General features: G+C 40.0%; 1 protein-coding gene and 1 long non-coding RNA gene across 5 annotated transcripts in view; one reads left to right on the top strand and one right to left on the bottom strand.

Moving 5' to 3' along the window:
- LOC128426454 (RNA binding protein fox-1 homolog 3) overlaps nucleotides 1-26,284 on the top strand; it is a 240,144-nt gene that overhangs the window by 47,191 nt on the left and 166,669 nt on the right. The window contains exon 1 of one of the 4 annotated variants that reach the window (XM_053413330.1): nucleotides 4,933-5,058. The exons of the other annotated variants lie outside the window; for them this stretch is intronic. Within the exon in view, the coding sequence (XP_053269305.1) occupies nucleotides 4,933-5,058 (126 nt within the window). Of the gene's footprint in view, nucleotides 1-4,932; nucleotides 5,059-26,284 lie in introns of those variants that run through there. 4 annotated transcript variants of the gene reach the window in all.
- On the bottom strand, nucleotides 11,052-19,412 carry LOC128426456 (uncharacterized). The gene is made up of 7 exons (XR_008333268.1): nucleotides 19,345-19,412; nucleotides 13,182-13,282; nucleotides 12,373-12,451; nucleotides 11,994-12,043; nucleotides 11,745-11,773; nucleotides 11,533-11,561; nucleotides 11,052-11,277 (listed from the first exon to the last, which is right to left on the bottom strand). It is a non-coding gene; the product is annotated as an uncharacterized LOC128426456 (long non-coding RNA).

Raw genomic sequence — 26,284 nt, forward strand, 5'->3', positions numbered from 1 at the left:
GAAAGTTATGTATCTATCCTGAGTCCTACAATATATTTATAACAGTTTTATTTTATTTCCCTATTTCAACCTGTTATTTTATCAATATTTATAGATGAATTATAATTAGGGCCCCGAGCACTGACAGTGGGAGGCCCTATTGAAATTGTAATGATTATTATTATTATTCAGGCAAATGAATTGGCTTTTTGAGGGCTTTAACATACTCAAATTATTACCAAAATTTGCAGAAAGTTAGAAAGTAGTGAAAATTTACGTATTCTGGAGGAATTTTCAATGGGTGTCACATATTGTCTCAATGGTGCCCCCCGAGACCCCCAGAATGTGTTCACATTGACCGATCTTCACAAAAATCGATACACAGGTGTATCATGACCAGACAAACAAAAAAGTCCATTGGTGCAATTGGATTACCGCAACAGGAAGCCTGGTATTTTGCATTTAGTGGCCATTTTGGCCATATTCCACATTTTTACTTTGATATACTTGTACCAGGGCTTTCATTTCGATTGTTTTTTGTACATGTGATTCTTCAAGTGATCACTGAGAGCTGAGTATGACTCAGCACATACTCTCTATACCTTCTCTTTTGGACAGATAATTTAACTTTTGGTATAGAGGTGTAATTCTTAGAATATTGACAAATATGGGTTGAAATTATTTCTCGTTTCTTATTTAAACAGTGCTATATTTATTCAGACAAATATTTCTGTCAAGTACATTTAAAATCAAGAACAGTCGTTTGATAATATGATGAACTTACCAATGGGGTTTGATAAAATATTCTGTATTTTTAAATTTTCTGTTTTTAAAAGACGCTAAAGTATAGAATGAAGGAGAGAAGGGTGAGGAGAAAGAAAATGACGGGATAGGACTTTATTGTTTCTTCCTTGACTTTTGAGTGTGGATCTACCTTGCAGAGGACAAGAAGGATGAAGGGAGGAGAATGCTTAATGTCGTCGCCCTGTCAAGTCTCAGGCCGCTTTGATTCCTCTCAACAATACCCCTTTTTCTGAACACTGCTATGCCTCGCCAACAGGGACTGGCTGCGTCTTTCAAAGTCACTTTTACTGCAGAGTCAACCTGTCTGTGCTTTGCATAAGGTTCCTGTATCCCCTGCTACAAGCCGAAATGCTTTCATCTCGCCTGAACTTATTTGTATTGCCTCTTACTGTTCTCTCCCAGAGAAAGCAGTTTTGCATTCTCGTTGTTTGCTTTTTTCTCAGAATCAGTTTCTCTTTTTGTGTGTTTTTTTTACTGGTAACAAAGTGCAGACCCACACTTGAACCCAGACACTCTGTTCCCATTGCCCTCAGCATCAGCACATGCTTCCCATGGTATCAATAACCAGCAGATCCTTCTGCTGTAAGAATAAAAATACAATAAATATTTCAAAATGTTCAAAATGGCTTTGATGCTGAAGTGCAGCTTTGAAGCTTCAATGTCACTGGCCTTTTAAGTTTTCATCAGGCCGGGTAAACCCAAACAGAGTGTATGAATACAAGGAAAAATACATTTAGCTGCCAAACCTCCTTGAGAGGTGAGTGTGGTGAGAAAGATCAATAGCAAATGATAATAGACACCAACGACTGTAGGTGCCATTTGCATTGGTTAACATGAAGATGGTGTGAGTGATGTTGTCTGTGCTCTACTTAACATTACAGAGGAGACTCATCAACATGCTACTGCCTCGGCCCTGATATGACATTATGCATTATAAGCAATAAAATGCACTGGAGGTTAGAAGTAATTGGTGACAGTTTATTGAGAGAATGAGAAGACCTACAGTCAAAATTGCATTTAAGCATCTACATACAAAATTTCTATGTAAAATATACTTCAGCTGAAATCAGTGACTGTTTAAAATTGTAATCTCATATTTGTCAAGTACACATAGATTCTCCCAAAAAATTATATAGATTGAGTTTAAGAGAGCCTACTTGCAACATCACCCTCTGCTGATCACTGGCAGTACTTCAGAATCAGCAACATAAAGTTCCAGCGGATGTTCCTACCTGAAGACATGACCTCATCAATCAACAACACAGCAGCTCTACTCCAGACACCTAAGAGAGCAGGTCTCCCCACTTCAGCCCTCATTAGCTTTTATAGGAGCAATCCGAAGTACCCTGACCAACTGCATAGCCTGGGCAGAATGAATGAAAAGAATCAGCTGAGTAAAGACTGCAAATAGCGCAGCAAATGACTGACTATCCTCTTCCCTTCCTGCTGGAGATAACCAGCGCAGCATTTCCAAAATCTTTAGCGTCACAAGACGCCCTAATCATTGTACGTTCCCAAACAAGCAAACACTTCTTCTTCTTCTACTTCTTCTTCATAGCTGTCAAAATGATAAACATGTTGAGAGTTTTAAATTAAGTTATTGTACTAAAATAGTTAAAGTTATTATTCATTAATATAAAGTCAATGTGTTTATTAGGTTATCCAAACTATCAAATACCTGATGTTTGAGTGAGTTTATGTGTTCTATTGAAATACTAAATGGCATACTTTTTCATTTCATTGAAACCTTAAGCTTTAAGGTATTTTTTCTTCCAATTTAAACCTTATTAGAAGTCAGTTTTAGATGTAATATAGCACTCAACATATTAGTAGAATATGATATAAAACCATTACACATGATGTACAGTTGAGCAAACTAACCCTAACCCTAACACATAGGGGAATCCAAAACACTGTCTGTTGAAGGCAGAGAGGCAACATCATGAAAAATTGATTGATTGATTGATTGATTGATTGAAAAAGAAATAATATTTGTAAGAAACTGAAAACATTTTAACAAAATGAAAAAAAAATTAAACAGTATAGATCGCAGAATGCATTGCATATGTGTGAGTGTGTGTTACAGCAATTTTTTTATTATTTTTCTTACATGCGTACTGATTTTTCTTCAAAGGTTAATTGTCTGCATTTAAGGGATGACAGTTGCATTTGTCTTAAGTAAAGATTTAGCAAACACAATAATGCATTACAATACTACAATCTGAGGCAATATTTTGGACTAAAGATAACATGGAGAATTCCGAGAAGCACATACCTCCACCAAGGCCAAACTGTTTAAATAGCTGAAATGGCCAGAAGATGTCAATGGTGAAGTAATGAAGATAAAAAAGGTTGATGTGTGAATGTATGAGGTTTTTTTGTATGTTGTATGTGTTCCCATTTGGTCTTTTCTCGTCTGATATGTTAAAATGAAGTTGAGTACATTGAGTACACAGAAAGTTATTGTGTATAGATGTCAAAATGGATTGAATCGGACAGATCTGATCAAAATATATGTGTGTATGGGAGGGGGGCCACAGAGAGCACCGATACAAACAAGTCAAAAATGACGCGGAAGTGTTGAACTTAACAATCTTTGCTGCCTGCATTTAACGTATTATCTTGATCCCTCTATCCATGTGTTTCCTCCTCTCCTCCCTACCTTACTCTCAATGGAGGAGGAAAAGGTGTTTAAACCCAACTTCCCTCCGCCAGCCTTAGATTAAACTGAATCATTAAATCAGTGTTGTAGTACATCAAACAAAAGATTTAGAGCTAAAGTATAAACTGCTGCCTACCTCCCCTTTGAGACCACACAGAGGAAGAAAGGAGAGGAAGAAATGAAAGGAGGGAAGGGAGTGGGGGATGTATATTTTGCTGTAGCTCATTATTCAGCCATTAGCTTTCTTCTTTCTAGGGAAATGCTACACTTAAAGAAAATATCCTCCACACAACTGAGCTATAAATTCAATTAAGCCATTGCATCAGTTGTTTGATTTGTGTAAACGCTGTATTTGTTCCCGTCCTTAATTGTTTTTTAATAAAATGAAATCATTTTGGCAGGGAGAGTATTCCACCTTGTAATAATGATATCTTTCCATCCAAACCAGTAGAGGATCAACATGGGCAAAAGCCACAGAATAGTTTTTTTATTTGGACAGTCCAAAGCCACAAAGCAGCTGACGGTAATACTCTCTCATAATGGTGGGATCATACAAACACTGGAGTAAAACAGAGCCAAATGGATTTGAAAGGAGAATTTGATGTGTTTAGGGAGAAACCCACTGCAATGATTTCTTTCTTTTGTAGAAAGTTTGGAGCAGGTTTGTGGCAAAACCGCAGCAGTACAGAGTTGGCTATGAGTGAGTAGACTGGAAAGGGTTAATGAATCAGTTGCTCACATATTGTAACATGCACGTACACACAGACACACGCATATATACCTGTGCACAGAAAGCAGAAAAAGACACACACATTCACACACACACACACACACACACACACAGACACACTTGGTCTCTCTGTTTTTCTCTCCCTCTCTTATGCTTCCCCATTTGATGTTGTAATATCCTGCAGACTTCCCTCCTCCTCCCCTACTCCCAGCCACCACCCTTCCCTCCAATCCCTCTTTCCCAGCCCTCTCCTAGCCCTTCTGCCTTTCTCCAATCACTCCTTCTCTTTTCTCAAGGACATCCCAAGCCTTCTTTGTACCGCCTTCTGTCTCCTCCTCCTCTACACTCTTTTCTGGTACCCTCCTTCATCTGTCTCCCCCTCCCTCCATACCCAATCATGTACATTGGCTTCTCCCACCTCTTTCTAAAAGTAAACAGAGGAGAGAGAAGCAGAAGCATCATTGCCTTTCAGCACACATTAGATTCCTCCAGTCCTTACGACATTTATGCTGCTCAGTGTGTGCTAGAAGCCACAGTGCTGTGTGTGTGTGTGTATGTGTGTCTGCGTGGTACTGGGTATCCCTCGCCTGCATCAATTGAAGTATAGACTCTGTTGGCTCGTTGTTGCCTCTAATAGAAGTGTAGAAGTGAGAAGGGAAGGAACAAGAGGTGAAGACAGAGAGTGGTCAAGAGAGGTTGAGAGGTGAGAAGATAGACAGAGCGGAGCATCAGTAAAAAGAGGTGTAACTTGGTCTCTATGAGTAAGGTGTCCCGTCTCCACATGCTGTGCTCTATGACGAACTCTGGCTGTGTGCTACTGTCCGGGTCTGGGATTTTACCCCATTCTATGCAATGCCCACCTTCCTTCCTCTATCTGCCCCAGGTAAGAAAGCCCCTTTCTCACCTCCCACACCCACATCCCTTTGTGATCTCACTTTTCAATTGTGTAATTTTTCCTCCTTTACTCTTTTCCTCCTGGGTTTCTAACTTCCCCCTGCGGCTTCTTTTCTCTTTCTCAACACATGTTCCATCTTTACATCAAAGCTTGATTCTAAGATGTACATCCTGTTTACTTAATTTATATTCATCGCTAAATGATTCACCTCTTTGGGAACAGATTATTCACTGCTTTTGAAAACTTTAACTAGCAGTGTCACACTCTTTTACAAAACTTTTTGATGGTAAGCAATCATTTAATCATGTGTCTCTTCACACTGGTTTACTCTGAGTGGCATTGCAGCGATGAACACGTTGAACAGCTGTGTGTGTGTGTATGTGTGTGCGCGTGTGTGTGTGTGTGTGTGCATGTGTGTGTGCGTGCATCTGGGTATGTGTAGTGGACAGCAGGACAAGGGCAGATATAAATTCAACTATAGAACCAAATGACTGAACCCAGAACCTTATGCCTACGTTCTTCAATAATCACTCTTTGTGCCTCACTCTGTTTGTTTGTTGTAAAGATCTCAACTGGTGTGCCATTGCTCAATTATCAAATTACACAACACTACATTCCACCATGCCTCTATGAGTATATGTTTTTTGTGTGTTTGTGGATGTACTTGATTTTACTGCTGGCAGCATGTGCCGTGGCAGGCGGCATATTTTTCTCTAGACAGTTTGTTATTGTGGTCATATAAAATATGATAAGACTGGAGAGAGCTGCCATATAAAATATGGACGGGCTGCAGTGAGCTAACTTGCCACATCCAGACTCCAATTAGGCACCACACATCACCTTTACAGTGCAGCTCAGACCACCTGCCACTAACACACACACAAACACACACATGAACACAGCATACACCAGCTGGGATCCACACAGATTCAGTTCCATGTGGTGACACAAACACCATGGGTCCTTAAGGGAGCAGTCTGTTATTCCCTCGTAGTAAGTATGTGTGTACATTTTTTTTTGTTGCTTACAAACAGATGGGAAGACCCTATTACATGGAGCAAGGTTGTACTATATTGTTTTTCCAGATCGAGTTAGATTAGTTATCCAGAATTTATTTATCAAATAAAAATAATTGAAAATTGAGAAAAGAAACCAAAAAATGTAAATGTGTCAACTCATTTTTATAATAGTAGTACTCCAGCAGAAGAGGTGTGGGCTTTGGAATCAAAATGTCTGCACTGTGGAGATAGGAGGGTGCAATGTTTCATTCAAATGAAAGTCAGATTATTTAATGTTTTATCAACTGCTGTAGTATTCAGATGTCTTGTAAGGATGTGCAGGTAGACCTTAACTGTAGTGCTCTTTCGACATGCTACAGATAAAGCTTCACAACTGCAGTTTGCAACATTTTATTCTTAAAAGTTTTTTTTTATGGGGGGGGGTAATTCTGCATTTTTAAGATATTTACGGTAAAGATTGGAAACGTTAAAAAGACTATGATATGTAACAACAGCATCAGACCAGGGACATTGTGGTTCAATTGCTCTGATATTTATTTTTGCATTAAAGTATGTAGACATGACAATACAATTGCTGTAAGTTAAAATGAGGGATGGAGACTGAATATCTGGAAAAACTATAAACATTCTTGATACTGTATCAAATGAATTGGCACGAATTGGTTGAATTTGACTTCTGACTAAGAGGTGTGTATGGCTTTCTACTGTGACATTGTGTTTAAACCCTCAATAGGATCCCACTTTTCATCTATCCTGTCTTCCTCTATCCATCCATTTGAAAAGACAACATGGATCGCAGCTAACCATACCCCAACACATTCATCTATTTCATCCCTGTCTATTGGATTTCAGTTGCCTCTTTTTTTTTCATCACTCCCTGTGTCTCTCTTGCTCCTCCTTTTTCCATCGTCTTGGAATAAAAATTTCTGGTAAGTCAATACCATGTGCTAAATCTGCTTGTGCAAGCTTCTCTGTTTCTCCCCATGGAGGGTGGGGTTGGAGAGAGAAATCTTTACCAAGGCGTACCGACACAATATGTTTCTGAATCTCAGCACTCAGCTCTGCACACATAACATTTACCCCTTTAAAACCCAGAATAGTTTTACAGCAGCAATATTTCATGACAACTACAAACAGAATAACATCAATTAAAACCCAAAGAGAGGAGGTTTAAGCACCATGGACAGCACCTGCAGATAAAGCAAACACTATGCAAGAAACAAGGGGCAGAAAAAGACAGAAAGAAAGAACAGCGGGCAATTATCTTACAGATGTTGAGAGAAGACTGGAAATAAAGCTTGGTTTGTTATCTATCTATCCACCTATCTATCTATACCCCTCTCTCTTTCTCTCTCCAGCTAAGGTCTAGTATTTTTCTAGTACTGTATTTGCTTGCTTTTCCGTCTGTCTGTTTGTTAGTTAGCAAGATTGTGAAAACATTTCTGGACCTGGTGGAAGGATGCGTTATCAGACACTAAAGAACATATTCAAGTTTGGTTGGGATCCGGATTTTCAACTTTATTTATTATTCTGAGATAGGACACGCTAACCTTTTTCATTAATTTCTCAGATAATAAATTTAAGGGATCTTCTTTTAATACAAATCAAAAAAATCTGGTATTTTTAGGGGACTGTATTCATGAGTGTGTGTAATTTGGTAGAGATCCAAATAAAAAAATCTGGATAAGTGAATTTAAATGTGGTTCAAAAGGAAACGGTTTGGCTTAGGCGGACGTATGTGCTTTTCTGAATGCTCCATGTTAGCTGTTGCTGCTTCTTTTACAGGTTGTAATTGGTGAATCTACATTTTAAAGTGCAAGTAAGAAATGCAGTGGTGCAGCGACAACATCATGTACTCTGTCCCACTCATCCCTACAAAAACATTTCACTCTGCTCCCCCACGATCGCACAAACATCGAAATTATGTGTGTGATTCACCTCTCCCAATTCCCCTATTGGGAGAAAACAAATGTAAACCGAAAGTTAGAAATGGCTAAGAAATTATTTTAAGGAAATACAAGAGAGCAGATTCAATCCATCTGAATTACACAAGTAAACTTTGCTTAAAAAATAGGATTATAAAAATAAACTGAGTTAGCCAACTTGTTTATTTATTGGAACACACACACACACAGCTTTTCACTCCATCCCCAAGTGTGGTCTTTCAGAATAGCTATAAATACTTTTGCGTTTCAATGTTACCAGAGACATCCTCATTATGCTGTAATCTTTGTGTTAGTTGATTTGTTGTTTATACCTCTGTAACCGCCATTTGCGTTACTCTTATTGATAAACTGAAAAGATCATGAGATCAACATGTCAGCTCAAGCTAAAGTTTTGAAATTTGCGTGTGATCTATAAAAAGAGCAGGTGCAATGACAGAGATATAACTAAAAAACTGATGAAAGAAAGATTCAGTAGATCCAATCTTCTAAAAGTAATGGAAAGTACAGGTTGGGCTTAGAGAGATGGATGAAGGAAAGGGTCATAGCTTGACATGCCCGAGGTCTCAGGTATCGTGTTGGGTAAAGGTCTCTGAGCAGTCACACAGCTGTACAGTTAAAGGTTATCCAGAAAAACCTGCTTGTTAGCACTGCAGTGATTTGACAGCATACAGTAAAGAAAGGGGGCACAGGTCATAACTCTAAATTGTCTGGGGGGAGCCTTAACCCTTTTTCCTCATTTGTATAAGGTTACACTAGTGCTGAATACCACCTTTGTACTGTATACCACTGGATTCAAATTTGATAGTTAAGTATCATGTAAAGTTATTGTTAGTTAAGTGTCAAAGGCCTTATCCTGGTTCCACACACACACATGCATGATTGATATTTGCACATTCCGTCTATCAAGCATGTCTCTAACTACTTATCGTGTGCGTGGGTGTGCATGGGTATGAGCACTTTAATAAAGATGAATTTGCTAAACTCTTTGTTACCTTCCACCCGCACACACATAATGTGAAGGAAGGTGCATTTGCCTGTGTATTCATGTGTGTGAAATCTGATAAGCCCATTTGTCTTTGCCAAGCAGGGTCTTGAGCAGGCAGAGGTACAACTCAGCATTTTTGCCTCATGAATCCCTGACCCTGGCAACCCTGCACAGGCCACCTCTCTGATCTGGCAACCCCTTGAGGCTTGCCTATTGATCTAAGTGCTCAGGTATATTTAAACAATCACATGGTGCAAAGTTGAGGTTTAGGAAAAAACATACTTTGCTGGTATAGGTTGTAGAAAAACAAGCACTTGTGTTTTTCATCTGTGTATAAAATATTTGATTATATGTAATATCTAGCAATAATATGGAACACATTTTACAAACTGACATTTTTATCTGATGATACTGTTACATGAAAGGTCAAGTTATTACAGATCATCAACTTCATAGTGCTGCCACAGATAGAGGGTCAGGGGATCACAAAATTAATTACAATTCATCATCCGGGAGCCATGTATGTGTGTATAAGTGTTTGCACCACTCAATGTGAAAAGGCCGATAGACATTACAGATAGAAAGGCTACACATCAGTGAAAATAGCTTTTAAAAAAAAAAAAAAAGGCTGCATATATGTTTAAAGTCAAGACAATTCAGATTCAAATTATCAAATTATAACTGTGCCATAGGGCTAAATAGTGATTGTGAAGCTGGCTGAATTCCTAACGCATGTGAATTTTCCCCGATGAGGGTCTGAGTGGCTGGTGGGTAGAGGAGGCAAGAGCTTCCCCGGAGGGATCTGTACTGTATGAAATCACATGCTGTTATAGAGCCGTACAACATAAACATATGGATTATATTCAGTATTCAGGACACTGAGTCATACCAGCAGCTAAACTCCAACCCATGAAAGGAGTAGGCTGCAATAGATACATAAAGAGACCCTCATAAAGGGACAGAGGTAAAGTAGTTGATCATTTGCTCGAAGAGGTTATTGTAATCAAATTGGTTTACTTAAATTACTTACCTAACTATATGGCATTGCACTGACCTGAAGCTACTTATTACATCACCATTTAAAAAGAAATGATATTTTTGGAAAACGACTGTTTGAAAAATTTAGAGAACATTTCAAAAATATATAATGCCAAGTTACAGTGTTGGGAAAAAAACCATAACAAAAATAAAAAAGACAACAAGTTTAGCCTAAATCACACACAAATACACAGACTCCACAGATCTGGCCATTCATTTTCATGTTTCAAGGTGTTTCAAAATTGGTCCCCAGGGTGCGCCTAATGTGTACTTGATCTCTGTTTCTGATAAATCCACCCATGCACTGCCAGCTCAGCTCATCCACGTCTTTGTAGTTATTTTTTTTCATTTTTATTGTTGAAATAAAGTAACAAAGTGACATAGAAGTGACACATATACGTAGACACGTAGGCATTGTTATAGACGTACCATAACAGAATTTGAGTTTGTTTGCTTTCGATCCAAACAGGTGAATCATTTGAGTACAAGTATGTGTATGAGCGTGTTTGTGTGTGTGTGTGTATGTGTATGTGTGTGTGTGTGTCTGTGCATGCATGCCGTGTGAGGGGGAGCATGCATCAGTTACACTTTAGAAAAACTAATACATATAAAAATATTGAGTTTTACAAATTTATAGTAAAAGTTATATTAAAAACTAGCTCAGGAAAAACATTCCCTTTGTCAAACTCCTTATCTTTCATAATTTTCCATTTCCGCTCTAGGATTTCCGTTCTGTTAGCGAGAAACAAATTGGACAGGACCTGCTGAATGAGCAAGAGCTATCAACTAGGCTATAAGATCATGACTTAGAATGACTATAGACTCTGTGTGTGTGTGAGAGAGAGGTGTATTTGTGTGTGTGTGTGTGTGCTTGTGTGTGTGAGAGAGAGAGAGAGTTTGGGGGCCTTTTCAAGCATGAACGCTGAACTTGTCAGGATCAGGGATGCGGGGCACTCAAAACAGGTCAATCTGAGGAGGGCGGTTTTGCTTCAAAGGTGTATTTTAGCTCTCTGGGGTAGCTACGGTTTAGAGCATACACAAGCGCAAGCAACTCTGCCACTGCAAAAGGCACATACCTCAACTCATGCAACACCTTTACACCCTCCAGAAGAATTCTGACATCCTCTGGGTTCTCACTGGGCCCTGCACCGTTGTGTCGAATGACAAAGACTCCAAAGACCGTCTCTGCCATAGCCTCCAGACTGCTTTTATCATCGCTCTGTAATTAAGAAAAAAAATAATGAATAAGATAAATTATTTTTAAATTTATGTGCATTATATTTCATATCTTATAGCACGAGTCATTTTTACACTATTAATGTAAAACAGCTTTCACCAACTATCTTCAAATAATCAAAGTACATACATTCCAATGTTTTTGGAGCTGATGTTTCAAAAGTTTTAAGGGCTATGTGAATTCAAAGGAAAATTAACAATGATCATCCCCAGTGAAGATTGAGTTAAATCAACATACCAGGTATTCTTTCACCAGCTTCTCTGGATCTTCATCAATCCAAGGTCACAGATTAGAGAGAATATGTGAAAGAAAGAAAAACACATTAGGAAAAACATCTTGACCAACCAGCAGTTGTTTTCACACACCTGATGCTAGATTCACAGGTCATCACAACATGAGACGGCTTTAGAAGCTAGAGTAGATGTGAAGATTAAGTTAAATCAACATACCAGGTTTTCTTTCACCAGCTTCTCTGGATCTTCATCAGTGTAAGGTTGCAGATTAGAGTGAATATGTGAAAAAAATAAAAACACATTAGGAAAAACATCTTGACCAACCAGCAGAGTTGTTTTTACCACCTGATGCTAGATTCACAGGTCATCACAACACAAGACGGCTTCAGAAGCTAGAGTAGATGTGTTTGCAGGAATTATTATAAATATGAGTATATAACATGAGTCACTTTTCCATTATCATACCTCAGTCATGGCTACCATGATGCTTCTGATCCGCCCCCCTTGAACTCTGCCTGTCTTGGCAAACAACTGGATTAGGTCTGCAGAGTGAGCATCTAGCTCAGAGAAGAACGTTAACTCTAAATGGATTGTTGTGATTCTCTTGAGTTCCACACACACCTACAAATTGAGAAAAAGACAACAACAAAAAAAGACAAAATTAGGTTTGGCTATTTTGATTTCAGTGGTCTCATCTCATCATCTCATCAGTGGTACATATCAATATTAGTTTTCTCCATACAAATTCCACTGTCAGAGCCAGTGAATCCTTAACAGTTTATGAATTACATCAGAGTCTGTAAAAGGTAAAACGGGATGTTCCTTAACACAGTCATTTACTTACCTCATGCACATGGAAGAGAGCAGGCCACCTTGTTTTGAAATCAGCTATCATTGGTGCCTCCCGAACTACTTGTTGCCTCCTGTAAGCAAAGGTCTTGTCCATCATTTGCCACATTCTCCTCATCATTTCTTTTCTTCACTTCTGAGAAGAGGGCCACTCTTGGTCCTTCTAGTGTCCCGGCTGTTTCACCAGACGGATAGGCAGGGCAGTAATTCACTTCTGCTGGATTGGTTGTAACTACACCTGGCTTGAAGTTTTTCATGGTATGTGGTTTGTGCTTTCTGTTTTTGTGAGAGTGAAAGGTTCCATATACATTTGTTTTAAGACTGCAACCCATAAACATACAATAGACAGTTTCATTACTCTTCAAATGAGTGCCAATGTGTATGAAATAATCCTTTTCAGTAGACAGACCTCTGCAAGTGCATAACGTACATCTGAATTTTGACAGTTCCAGCAGCTCCTGGGAATTTTGTTTAGGATGGACTCTACTTAAATGAATATGCATAGCATTCCATGTCTTAAAAGTACATGGGCAGTTTGTGTGTGGGCACGGGTAGCGCTGCCTTTGACGGTGTTGTAGTCTCAGATGTTTCAGTAGTTCATATCTAGAAGATGTAGATTTGCTACACAGCTTACAATTCCACATTGCCCCACCCAAAAAAAAACACATCAAAGTTTTGATGATGGACTTGCAGTCTAAATGACCTAGAAATGGACAAAGGTTTCTGCTGCTCTAGCCAACAAAAAAACCAAGGGAATTTGGTAGATATACTTATATAAAGAAACTTTATGATGGCCCCCTTTACCTGCATTCACAGACAGGTTGGACAACAGACATAGGTGCAGTCAGATAGGAGACTCTTGTGGTCGGACAGCAGTCACAGCACACTTTGGCATTCACAAATTTCTGTAATAGATTTAGAGAGATTGATCAGTTAACATGAAGTTATCATTAAATAATTAGAAAACACAGCCACATGGGCACAGACACACACAGGAAAGAGCTAGATGCAGAGGTAGAAAAGGGTGAGTGTATGGGGAGAAATTGAAACAGACGAAGGGAGGAAGAGACAGACAGAAAGGCTAATGCAAAGCTGAAAAAAATATAAATACTTAAACATACTACATAGACATTTTATTTACCAGGCAAGAAACTGTTCCTGTATAGTTATTATAATTCTATGGGAAGGTTGAGTAACACAGCAGGAGCTGGAAACAATGATCAATCTGATTCACCATTCAAATAGAGAAGAAAAAGAGCTGATGTTTAGTTTTACTGACAACATTTAGCAATGTCATATTCTCTGGTTTAACGTGTTCAGATGCATTAGCTCATTTTTTTCCCTAATGGATCATCGAGGCTGGAAAGACAAAAACGGGAAAACGTGACATTATACAGATGTAGACAAATTCCAATTAATAGAACACAATATTGCTAGGACACGCAGCGTTCGTGGACGGGACGTTTCACGTGTCTGCATGCATGAGTCACGTGCTACGCCATGCTCGACTCGTTTTGACTTCAACTCGTTACTCGTCACACTGTCCCCATGCGCTGACGTTACTCACTATTTCTGCCAGCAAATGTTCCCTCGTGATAAAGTAAGCCGAGTGTAGCCGGTGTTCCAGTTTAACTGGCGGGCATGGCTTCTGGCGACATTCCAGATGTTGAGGCTGTTTTTTAAGAGCCGGTGGCAGATTCGTCATTTTCACAAAGCGCCTGTGTGTGAAGTGCGGTGATCTACTGAAGGTCTTGCTGAAATAAAAATCCTACAAAAACCCTTCACGAGTTCATGTGTCCGTGTCAGCATCATGTTGAGACCGCAATATACATTTAAATGGTAAAAAAAAAAATAGTAAAAAATCCTTGATCGGGATTCGAAACAACAAGCTAAACACTATAAGCTTCTAGCCTGATGACGATCTCACTACGCCACCGAGTCGCTGAAATGTACACCGCGCGTTAGATAAATGTCTCGTTCTTTGCTTTGTCAGATGTATATCACCAGATGTGCTTTAAGGTAACGCCCATGTCATCTGGTGATAGTCCGAACACAGAATAAACGCTTTAAACGTAATACCAGGCTTTACAAATCTGACGCTCCTCTTCATAGGAGACACAGGGAGCATTGAAGAACACACACGCGTCACCAGCTCCACTCGAAGTGCTTTTGTTTGTCGCTGGTGATCATTACAACGCGCACACACCAAACAACAGGTACATGTAAACATCCCTCACATCAACAAGGCGGAAGCTCGAGCGGTGTTTTCATGAGTTAAGTTGGTGAACGTGCTTCTAATGGACGTGTGGAGCTACACGTGTCCTCCTGTGGCTGCTGGTTAAAGTCAGCGGACGGGATTTTAAAAGATGTTCTCGTTGTTGTCGATGATCAGGTTCTGTCATCGGAGAATGAAAACAACCCAACCGCTCATCACAGAACGGGTGTGTTGGTTTGTCGTAGCTTCTGTAAGTGAAGTGTTGTTTATCTGTGTGAAATCAACAGATGATCTGTCCGAAGTGTGTCGAGTGTGTTGTCAACATGACACATGTGTGACGAGGCTAAATATAAATGTGAAAAAATCCCACCACGGGAATCGATCTGCTGTGGTCCACATAAAAATAAACGTAGTGACAATGGCACTGTCCACTGTACCACTGATCAGAGTGATAAATAGATTCACCTGTATGCTTTTATCACTGTGAAGCCTGTGCACAACTTAACATGAGTTGTTGTTTCAGGGAACACGCCCAGGTTAACTTGTGACAGTCAAAATGTAACCGTAAACTCAGAGTTATCGGTCACACGTCACACATTTGGACACCGCTGCGCCCGTGTGCTTAGCACACGCACGACATCATGAAAAACGGCTGTATCCTGCACTCATACAAAGCAGAAGCCACAAAAGAGTTTGCGTGCTTACTATAAGTCTGCGTTCCATGTGCTGGGTTAGGGTTAGGGTCTTTCAGTGGCGGTTTGGGGCCACTGATATCTATCATATCATATGATAGATAATAGAGAACCGCTTCGCGGGCCAGAGAGAACCGCTTCGCGGGCCAGATGATGAATGTGCCGCCGCGGGCGGCTGCCCGTTTCGCCCGTGCCCCAAACCGCCACTGAAATGGATGGCATTTGTATTAAATTAAAATGTTTGTGATGTGCTAATATGTTAACTGGTGAACATAAGCTGGGGAGCCTTTATAAAACCTCTTGGCCATGTATTCCTTACTTACAGTTTAATTTAATAGTATTTGTATTGTGTTGGAATTTCCACCTGTGTCTGATGAGGAAACGGAGATAAGTAACAGATGACCCAAACAAATCTTAAAAAGGTGTGGCTATTACTTACCATAAAGGTTATCTGGACATACATGGGTAGTCTCTACAGCGACTTTTGAAGTGCCATGGTAGTTTGAACTTCGTGAAGATGAGTGCGCAGATGTCTATGTGTTGCATTTAGACACTCAATAAAAGACCTTACCCCAAACCATGATACTAGTATTTTTTCCCGACTACAAGCTCTTACGAGCCTCTCATTACTCGTGTTTGTATACTTGCTTCATACCAACCATGATATCAACGAGCACATGAAACGCAGACTTATAGTAAGCACGCAAACTCTTTTGTGGCTTCTGCTTTGTATGAGTGCAGGATACAGCCGTTTTTCATGATGTCGTGCGTGTGCTAAGCACACGGGCGCAGCGGTGTCCAAATGTGTGACGTGTGACCGATAACTCTGAGTTTACGGTTACATTTTGACTGTCACAAGTTAACCTGGGCGTGTTCCCTGAAACAACAACTCATGTTAAGTTGTGCACAGGCTTCACAGTGATAAAAGCATACAGGTGAATCTATGTATCACTCTGATCAGTGGTACAGTGGACAGTGCCATTGTCACTACGTTTATTTTTATGTGGACCACAGCAGATCGATTCCCGTGGTGGGATTTTTTCACATTTATATTTAGCCTCGTCACACATGTGTCTATGGAGGACCATACATGACTTAAGTAAAAATAAATAAATAAATAAATGTATAAATAAATACAGAAATAAATAAATAAATGAATAAATAAAAATGGAAATAAATAAATAAATACAGAAATAAATAAATAAATATGTTAATACCAAGAGAAATGTCAAAATAAATGTCTTAAATATATTTGCACATTTATTTATTCCCTGATACATTTCCTTTTCATTTGCAGTGTCCTTATGCTAATGAGAAAGGCGGGCCTAAACGCATCCTAAATGCAGGATTGGTCACAGGAGTGTAATGATCCAGCCCTACGTCTGCCTCTCAATGCTGGTGTCCAGTAGCTGTTTGAAGCGTTGAGCCAGTTCACACTTAAAATGAACTAGTTCAAGTTCAGAGGGTTAGTTAAGGTTATTTTTTATTGGAATGATTTAGCTGTCAGTAGTCCTGACTGTGAGCGTCACGTCTCGTGTTGTACTGAGCACAAGGAGCGAGCCGAGAGGAGAAGGAGGAAACAGAAACTCCAGCTCGGTACAAACCACCTGCAGCTTCTGCTCTGATCATGAAGCCGCTGATCTCTGAGCAGATGTTACCAGAGAAACTCTGTGTTTTCACTGTTTCCACTGTTCTACAAAGTCACTGAAAAGCTGTTTCACGGTGAAGAGCTCAAGTCTCAGTCACTGCCCGTGTCTCTGAGCGAGTGTGTGGAGCAGCGCAGGGGCTGTGTGTGTGTAGCTCAGTTGACCAATCCTGCTCGAGATTGAGGTTAGGCCCGCCTTTCTCATTAGCATAAGGACACTGAAATCGAAAAATAAAAGTTGGAATAAATGTGGAAATAAATAAATAAATGTGGAAATAAATAAATAAATGTTAAACTTATTTCCACATTTATTAATTTATTTCCACATTTATTCCAACTTTTATTTATTCCGTGATATATTTCATTTTCATTTTCAGTGTCCTTATGCTAATGAGAAAGGCGGGCCTAACCTCAGTCTCGAGCAGGATTGGTCAACTGAGCTACACACACTCGCTCAGAGACACGGGCAGTGACTGAGACTTGAGCTCTTCACCGTGAAACAGACAGTTAGTGACTTTGTAGAACAGTGGAAACACAGAGCTTCTCTGGTCACATCTGCTCAGAGATCAGCGGCTTCATGATCAGAGCAGAAGCTGCAGGTGGTTTGTAACGAGCTGGAGTTTCTGTTTCCTCCTTCTCCTCTCGGCTCGCTCCTTGTGCTCAGTACAACACGTGACGCTCACAGTCAGGACTACTGACAGCTAAATCATCCCAATAAAAAATAACCTTAACTAACCCTCTGAACTTGAACTAGTTCATTTTAAGTGTGAACTGGCTCAACGCTGCAAACAGCTACTGGAGAGCAGTCAGCATTGAGAGGCAGACGTAGGGCGGGATCATTACACTCTTGTGACCAATCCTGCATGAGACTGTGGTTAGGCCCGCCTTTCTCATTAGCATAAGGACACTGCAAATGAAAAGGAAATGTATCAGGGAATAAATAAATGTGCAAATATATTTAAGACATTTATTTTGACATTTATTTTGGTATTAACATTTTTTTTTTTCTGTATTAATTAATTAATGTCCTTTTTATTTATTTATTTATTTCTGTATTTATTTATACATTTATTTATTTATTTATTTTTACTTAAGTCATGTATGGTCCTCCATATGTGTCATGTTGACAACACACTCGACACACTTCGGACAGATCATCTGTTGATTTCACACAGATAAACAACACTTGACTTACAGAAGCTACGACAAACCAACACACCCGTTCTGTGATGAGCGTTTGGCTTGTTTTCATTCTCCGATGACAGAACCTGATCATCGACAACAACGAGAACATCTTTTAAAATCCCGTCCGCTGACTTTAACCAGCAGCCACAGGAGGACACGTGTAGCTCCACACGTCCATTAGAAGCACGTTCACCAACTTAACTCATGAAAACACCGCTCGAGCTTCCGCCTTGTTGATGTGAGGGATGTTTACATGTACCTGTTGTTTGGTGTGTGCGCGTTGTAATGATCACCAGCGACAAACAAAAGCACTTCGAGTGGAGCTGGTGACGCGTGTGTGTTCTTCAATGCTCCCTGTGTCTCCTATGAAGAGGAGCGTCAGATTTGTAAAGCCTGGTATTACGTTTAAAGCGTTTATTCTGTGTTCGGACTATCACCAGATGACATGGGCGTTGCCTTAAAGCACATCTGGTGACATACATCTGACAAAGCAAAGAACGAGACATTTATCTAACGCGCGGTGTACATTTCAGCGACTCGGTGGCGTAGTGAGATCGTCATCAGGCTAGAAGCTTATAGTGTTTAGCTTGTTGTTTCGAATCCCGATCAAGGATTTTTTACTATTTTTTTTTTTACCATTTAAATGTATATTGCGGTCTCAACGTGATGCTGACACGGACACATGAACTCGTGAAGGGTTTTTGTAGGATTTTTATTTCAGCAAGACCTTCAGTAGATCACCGCACTTCACACACAGGCGCTTTGTGAAAATGACGAATCTGCCACCGGCTCTTAAAAAACAGCCTCAACATCTGGAATGTCACCAGAAGCCATGCCCGCCAGTTAAACTGGAACACCGTAATGGCGCTCTGCTCCCCGGAACCGGAGTTCACACACGCCGCGTCTTCTCTGATGTAGCCGCTGACTCATCAAGTGTCTTGTGTGTCCTTCTCACACGATGTAACGTTATTCTTCAGTTCAATGCTTATATGAAAGTCTTTGAGTAACTATCTTTCAAGTTATAGAGGCACAACTAGCAACACAAAACACCGTGTTAACTCGCCATGTGTGACGGACGACTTTCTAAGTTTGATAAAAACCCGCTAACAGCGAGTAACAAATAAACCGCTGCGTTCTAATACCGTGGAAAATGAACCGACTAACAGCTGATGAGATTTCTGAACAATATTTCGCTCGCATATGATTGGATGGAAATTGATTTTCCCTTACCTTCTCCGTGTGCCTGATGTACACATCCGGTAACGTACCTGACTTCCGGTATTTTTCTTCTCGCGATGTCTCATCGAGGTGTGTTCTCGCGACGAGTGCCGTGCTTCTTGCGCGGAAACTCGAACATATCAATTCATATCAACGTGATTTAATCGTGTTAAAGCGAAGTTGTTGAATATTTAGCAAATCCAACGCAATTGTATCACGTTCATCTTGCAAACAGGAATTATTTAATTCAAAATACTCTTTTAATTCAAGTAAATAGGACAGCCACCCAATATCCTTTTTTTGAGTGTAGTTATAATTATTTTACTACGTTTGTCTAATTGCATTGCTATGTTGCTTTATTTGTTGATCTGCCACAGTAAATGTTTATTGGGTCATGGTAGAGATGGAATGTGCGACCTAATGCGCTTTATTAGGTTACACAATTTAACAGTATAATCCTATTTTTTTAAGTGAAGATCACAGTGTGGCCTGACCCAAATATCTGTGTGACCCCTAGAATTTATAATTTAAAGCAGTGCTAGACAAAAGCATCTTCTCTCTCCTTTTCTCTGTAACACTGTCTTTCACACTTACTTCTTACATGCTTTTGTTCTTCTTGAGTCTTTCCATTTATGTTTGGCCTATGTTTAAAATTATAAAAAATTATTCAATTTAAGTAACTTTCTTGCACCTGGACCACATTTCCTGCATGAGCTGAGCATGATGGCTGTGCCTCAGTTCTGCTGTGTATCATGGTCGTCTGTTTGTTCAAACAGGCTGTGTGTCTATATCCAATAACTCAACTCTGTACATGAGCAGCCTGGCAAACTAGCTGAGCAGTCCTAGACAACTCTGGGAGAGACCAAATAAATGATGTTATCAGCAGACAACCATGGTCTGCGTTCATGTCGAGGAAGTCTTCAGCACAGCGGAACTCATTCAAACTGACTCCATTGAATCTATTCTGCTATTAATTACTGGCTTGATATCATTACCAGATTTTTAATATGTTATGTAGACTCACTCACACACAATTCATAGATTAGTTGCCGACATTATCACTGCAAAATCTCACCTCACCATACTTTCTGCCATTATCAGCCAAATGACCACCTTTCCATTCCATTGCTAATAACCCATGTGGTCCATTTATTACATACTCCCTGTACTAATATCATGCAAACCTGGTTGTTTCCTTTGTGTGTTCCTTTCGAGTAGAGAACAGAGATCCACTGAATCGAGTATTCCTGACCTCATAATCTGAGACTATTTATTTATTTAATTAGATCATATATATTTGCTAACAAGTTACAGTTAACGCATTGGCAAGGCAGTGGAACTTGACTGCCTTATTTCAAATGGTGCATGAAGTTGACAACTTAAGTCCTGTTGAGTCATGACCCCCGCAGTCTGCATGTTGTCTTGAGCATTTGCTCCATTGCTGGGGATGTTTATGTATCCAGTTGAGGAAGATTTAGAGCTAAAACTCCTGTCTGCACAGAGGGGGTATTAGATGGGTAGGGGTGAGGTAGACTTTAATTGTGTAATTGCTGTGTAGTTCAGAGATGAACAGATTCATCCCCTTCATTCCATTTTTCCACCCCTCAATTTGCTTTAATAGTCTCTTCTTAGCATGTCTAAATCCATTACATGGACTGGTCTGTTACAATAATTGCTGCATATGGCACACACAAACACAAACACACACACACACACACACAGAATGAGAGAGAGCGATAGAGAGCAAAAGATATTTTTATTTTTTTTCAATAAAATGACACAAAGTGTAGTTGCACACAGGGGTGTACAAGTACATGAGTTACGACCATAGTAACATGTGTACATGTGCACCATTTCTAGTTTTCAGTGTGTTCACAGCTGCACTTTTCCGTTAGACAGAAGCAGGAGGGAGTTGGCAGCATATATTATTCAGCTAGCTTTTATTTACCTCATCTAGCATCTCGGTGTTGGTGGGCTGCCAAGCACTGAAAGCTACTGTTCTGACTTTACCCACAAGATAAACATAAGTTTGCATACACGTACACTGGTTTGTATGAGTCCCACTATAACAGTTTGTGATTGAAGGTGTAGGAAGTAGCACATATTGAATTGCCTATTGTGTTCACATGCATGTTTGTCTTCATAACAAGCCAAGCAGAGTTTACACACACACATACACATACACACGCCTGTCCCCGGCTCGCCCCGCTCCCATTCCCTCACACAGAGAAACAGACAGTGAATCAGAGATGAGACCCCACTAACATGAACAAGGTGGTAAATGGAATTTGTTTAAGAGCGAAAGCAACAAGTGTGAACACGGTTTACACTATGGCGTACCTCTGCAAAACGATTTCTGCCGCTTTTAGGATCAGGATCAGAAAAATAAGTATCTTGTAAGAGTGTCCTCCGTCCCCAGGATGACAATAAACACCAACACTAATCAGAAGTTATCAGGATCCATCCAGAGCTTAAAGTATACTCAACATTTTAGCCACAAACATACAATCATATATACAGCACACACACACACACTTACAAACACACACAGCAGTAACACTGCTTTTGATGATTTATGTATTTAGCAGAAATCGTAAAAACATGAACACTTGAACACTTACTTATAATGCAGTTATCCATGCACCTCATCATGTCACAGCTATGGGATCAGGAGACGCAGTCAATGTTCTCATCAAACAATATTTTTCCTATCTCTGCATTCAGTCTGACTCTCCATCCCTGGATCTCTTTTCCTGTCCCTTTCAACTGTGAGTTCGCCTAACGCTCACTCCTCCGCCTCCCTTATTAACTCCCATCTCCTCCCATTATAATGTCCATTTTCTCAGACATCACTTTTGCAATGTCTTCCAGAAAATTTTATTGATTTGGTAGAGTTCTTCTTGCCAGTCAACATTTCCAGCCAGAGAAGAAGAAAGATCAGGACTGTGGATGAGTCTCCAGATAGGTGCAAGACAAGTCATTTACCAAGTCAACATTAACCATGCAGCGTTAATACCTATAAGATATCATAGTGCCCTAGATATTGTTACATGCATAATTTTCAATAGATACCTACCCCCACCCAAATTAATCTTAATGTTTGCATATAAAAATATAAAAAATGGTTCATAATGCTTGTTCTGAATGTCTGCAGGTCATACAATGTGAAATAACATTATTGTAATAAGATCTCATCTCATCTCATTTTCGTCCGCTTATCCGGGGTCGGGTCGCGGGGGGAGCAGCTCAAGCAGGGGGCCCCAGACTTCCCTTTCCCGGGCCACATTGACCAACTCTGACGGGGGGATCCCGAGGCGTTCCCAGGCCAGTGTTGAGATATAATCTCTCCACCTAGTCCTGGGTCTTCCCCGAGGTCTCCTCCCCACTGGACGTGCCTGAAACACCTCCCAAGGAAGGCGCCCAGTGGGCATCCTTACCAGATGCCCGAACCACCTCAGCTGACTCCTTTCTAAGTAAAGGAGCAGCGGCTCTAATCCGAGTTCCTCACGGATGGCTGAGCTTCTCACCCTATCCCTAAGGGAGACACCAGCCACCCTTCTGAGAAAACTCATCTCGGCCGCTTGTACCCGCGATCTCGTCCTTTCGGTCATCACCCAGCCCTCATGACCATAGGTGAGGATAGGAACGAAGATCGACCGGTAGATCGAGAGCTTTGCCTTGCGGCTCAGCTCTCTTTTCGTTACAACGGTGCGGTAAAGCGAACGCAATACCGCCCCCGCTGCTCCGATTCTCCGGCCAATCTCACGCTCCATAGTACCCTCACTCGCGAACAAGACCCCGAGGTACTTGAACTCCTTCACTTGGGCTAAGGACTCATTTCCTAATGAGATCATATTGTTAATTAAATAAACAACTGCTTTTACCTTCCCGCAAATCAGAAAAGGTTCTATTAAAATTTGCAAAAAATATACAGATAAAATGACGATTTACACTAAAACCTGTTGGCTATTTGTAAGGTAACGAGGGGGGATGCCATCCCCTACCAAAAAATTATAAGCTGTAAAATGTGCCGTCTCCCCAGCCTCTATGAGAGAGAGTGCTCTTTGCCTCACTCCCTCTTTCTTCCACACAAATACACTAACAGTCTGTCAAAGTCGGATTAACCATCAGTAGCATAAGGAGAAATTCAACTTGTGTCAGTGGTTAGGATTCAGCATGAACTCGGTAGATACCACTCTCCTTGAGCGTTCATTTAACAAGCATGATTTGGTGAATTTCCTCTATGCTTTGTTAAGTTTATTGCCCACGGACACAAACACACACACAGGCTATGGATACACAATAATCTGCTGCTTGCAGGGTAATGATGGCTGAGGAACCTTTTCGAGTGAACAAACTTTCAAATTTTGAAAAATATTCTATACACAGAAGCAGTCTATAGTCTTATTTCAAAACAATATATCACAACTAAGTAATATTGACTATTTGAGCTTATGTTTTCTTCAAATTTGCCCAAGATTTATTTAATAAGAATACAATGACGTGCAGGTTCTCAAAGTTACAGATAACTTGTATGAAAAGGTTGTGATAACGCCCTCCACTTTCTCTCTCTATGAAACATCATTATTCATTTAATTTAATAGAAGTGCATGGCTACCAATGCTACATATTTTGGGGTCTAAGTGCATTTTGCCCTGCTCGAAAACATTACTGACAAAAGACAGCAAAAGTGCTATTCACACACACACACACACACACACAGATTAGACAGAGGTTTATGTGACAGCTTGGCTGGGTGAAAGAAACGAGGGAATGGTAAAGTGACCAATAAATTTACATTCACCCCATAAATTTTAAGTATTTCGACACCTTAAGAAAAATATATAAACTGCTTCATATTCCAGTTCCAGTCACTAGTGTTTGGAATTAGGCTGCAGGGCTTTGCTCCGATTCAGCTACAAGAACATTAGTTGGCTTCTACAGTTAATTTAAGATGACTTCCGGGGTTTGAGGTCAGGGCCCCAGTCAAGTTCTTACACAACAATAATGCTTTAGAATGGACTTGGCTTTGTACATTCATCTTTGTCATGTTGAAACAGAACAGGGACCACTTTTAAAAATATGGTAAAATTCTGTTGAAAAGTGAAAGATGTGGAGACATACAATGAAAGATGAAAAGGAGGTGAAGACAGACAAAGTATAAGGTGTCTGAGAGAAACGCAGAGTAAAGAATGATGTTGGGAAGCAAGAGATTGTGGAGAGGGGGGAAAAAAAGGAAACAAATTTATAATAGACCAATGAAACAGGAGAAGAATGAGTGGAGATGATTTGAGAGGAATGGCTCGTACTGGCAACGGAATTCATTCCAACCACTCTCCTCCTTCCCTCCCTTTATCTCTCCCAGTGCTAAAGTGTTACTCTCCATGGCCCAGTGGTGACATTGCATTTAATAGACTACCCGCAGCAAAACAAACTACCTCAATTAATTCCTCCAGCTCGACCCTGGCCTTTCTCTCACTCTCACAGCCTCGGGTGGATGAGTGTGTGATTTAAGCTTTTGTCTACTGTTTTTGTCTCCCCAGTGGGTGTATAAACCAATGGTGACTGCTCCAACATGATCTACTCTTATTCATCATCTGATTGGTTTCTTTCTATTCAATAGATATATTACCCCTGTGAATATGTTACCATTTATCTACTCTTTATCTGCCGTCTGTAGTATCATCTCCATGTTAGGTCTACATGTGTCAGTACCACTGTGGTGTATTTTAATTACAATGAATTATGAGAGCAATCGCCTTTTCACCAAATCAGAAAATAGACCAGATTTGTAGTAACTGCAGAACTGATGCCATCACCTAGAGTTAAAAAAAAAAATGGGGTTGGGTCAGTAATTATGGGTAATTAGGATTTCATTATATTCTAAAAACTAAACAAGTATATTCAGCCCTCATTACGCTTGAAAAAAAATTATGGTTGGAGTTTTTTCAATACATGATTACATTTTTATAAGCTTTGAAAATATTTAAATGTTTAAGTTAAGAAATGTTCTTCCATGATAACTAGGGATGAGCGAGTACAGCATTATCTGTATCTGTATCTGTATCTGTTAACCATATCAATTATCTGTATCCATATCCATACTCGGAGTGGGCGGGGCCTAACCCGGAAGTTGGTGTGGTTTAACCCGGAAGTGGGCCGGGTTGTCTTGAAATGGGCGGGGCTTTAACCAGTATGTTATTTTAAGCATGCAATTGATATGGGTTGATCAGAAATTGTTATATTTATTGCTGATTAGAAAACTATTACAGGACAGCATCAGCATTGAGCTTCAGATCAATGATTTTGATCACAATAGCAAACGAACTATTTACAGAACAAGTTTTGTAACAATGAATACAACACATGCTGTTGCAATTATGAAGTGAAATGTAATAACAAGTGTTTTCATACTCAACATAACTTTCTTTTTTAACTTTGAATTTTTTTTAATTTATTTCCACACCAGGTGTGTGTGTGTGTGTGTATGTGTGTGTGTGTGTGTGTGTGTGTGTGTGTGTGTGTGTGTGTGTGTGTGTGTGTGTAAGTGAGTAAGAGAGAGACAGAGAGAGAGAGGGGGAGTGTGTGTGTGTGTGTGTGTAGCTTAATTTGTAATATTTTTTATACCACTACTACCTAGAATTTGTCAGACACTCAGTGCGTGAAGTAAAATAAAACTGGTTAGAGCCAACTGACGGTTTAAAAAAAGTTTAAACCGTTAAAGTAAAAAAAAAAAAAACTGTTTAAAAAAAAAAAAAAAAAAAATCTCCGACAGGCAGAGACGCAACGCGAGTCGCTTTCTACCAGCACCACGTCTGAACGAACCCACGTTTAACAGAACTCTACTGGTTAATAAGTAAGTACAAACTGAAATAAAAACAAACTTCAAGCTGAAGAAACCCTAAACGTTAACGGAAAAGACCCGCGAACCTGAGTGACTGAGAGACAGAGA

Source organism: Pleuronectes platessa, chromosome 21 (genome assembly GCF_947347685.1).
Source record: "Pleuronectes platessa chromosome 21, fPlePla1.1, whole genome shotgun sequence".
NCBI lineage: Eukaryota > Metazoa > Chordata > Actinopteri > Pleuronectiformes > Pleuronectidae > Pleuronectes > Pleuronectes platessa.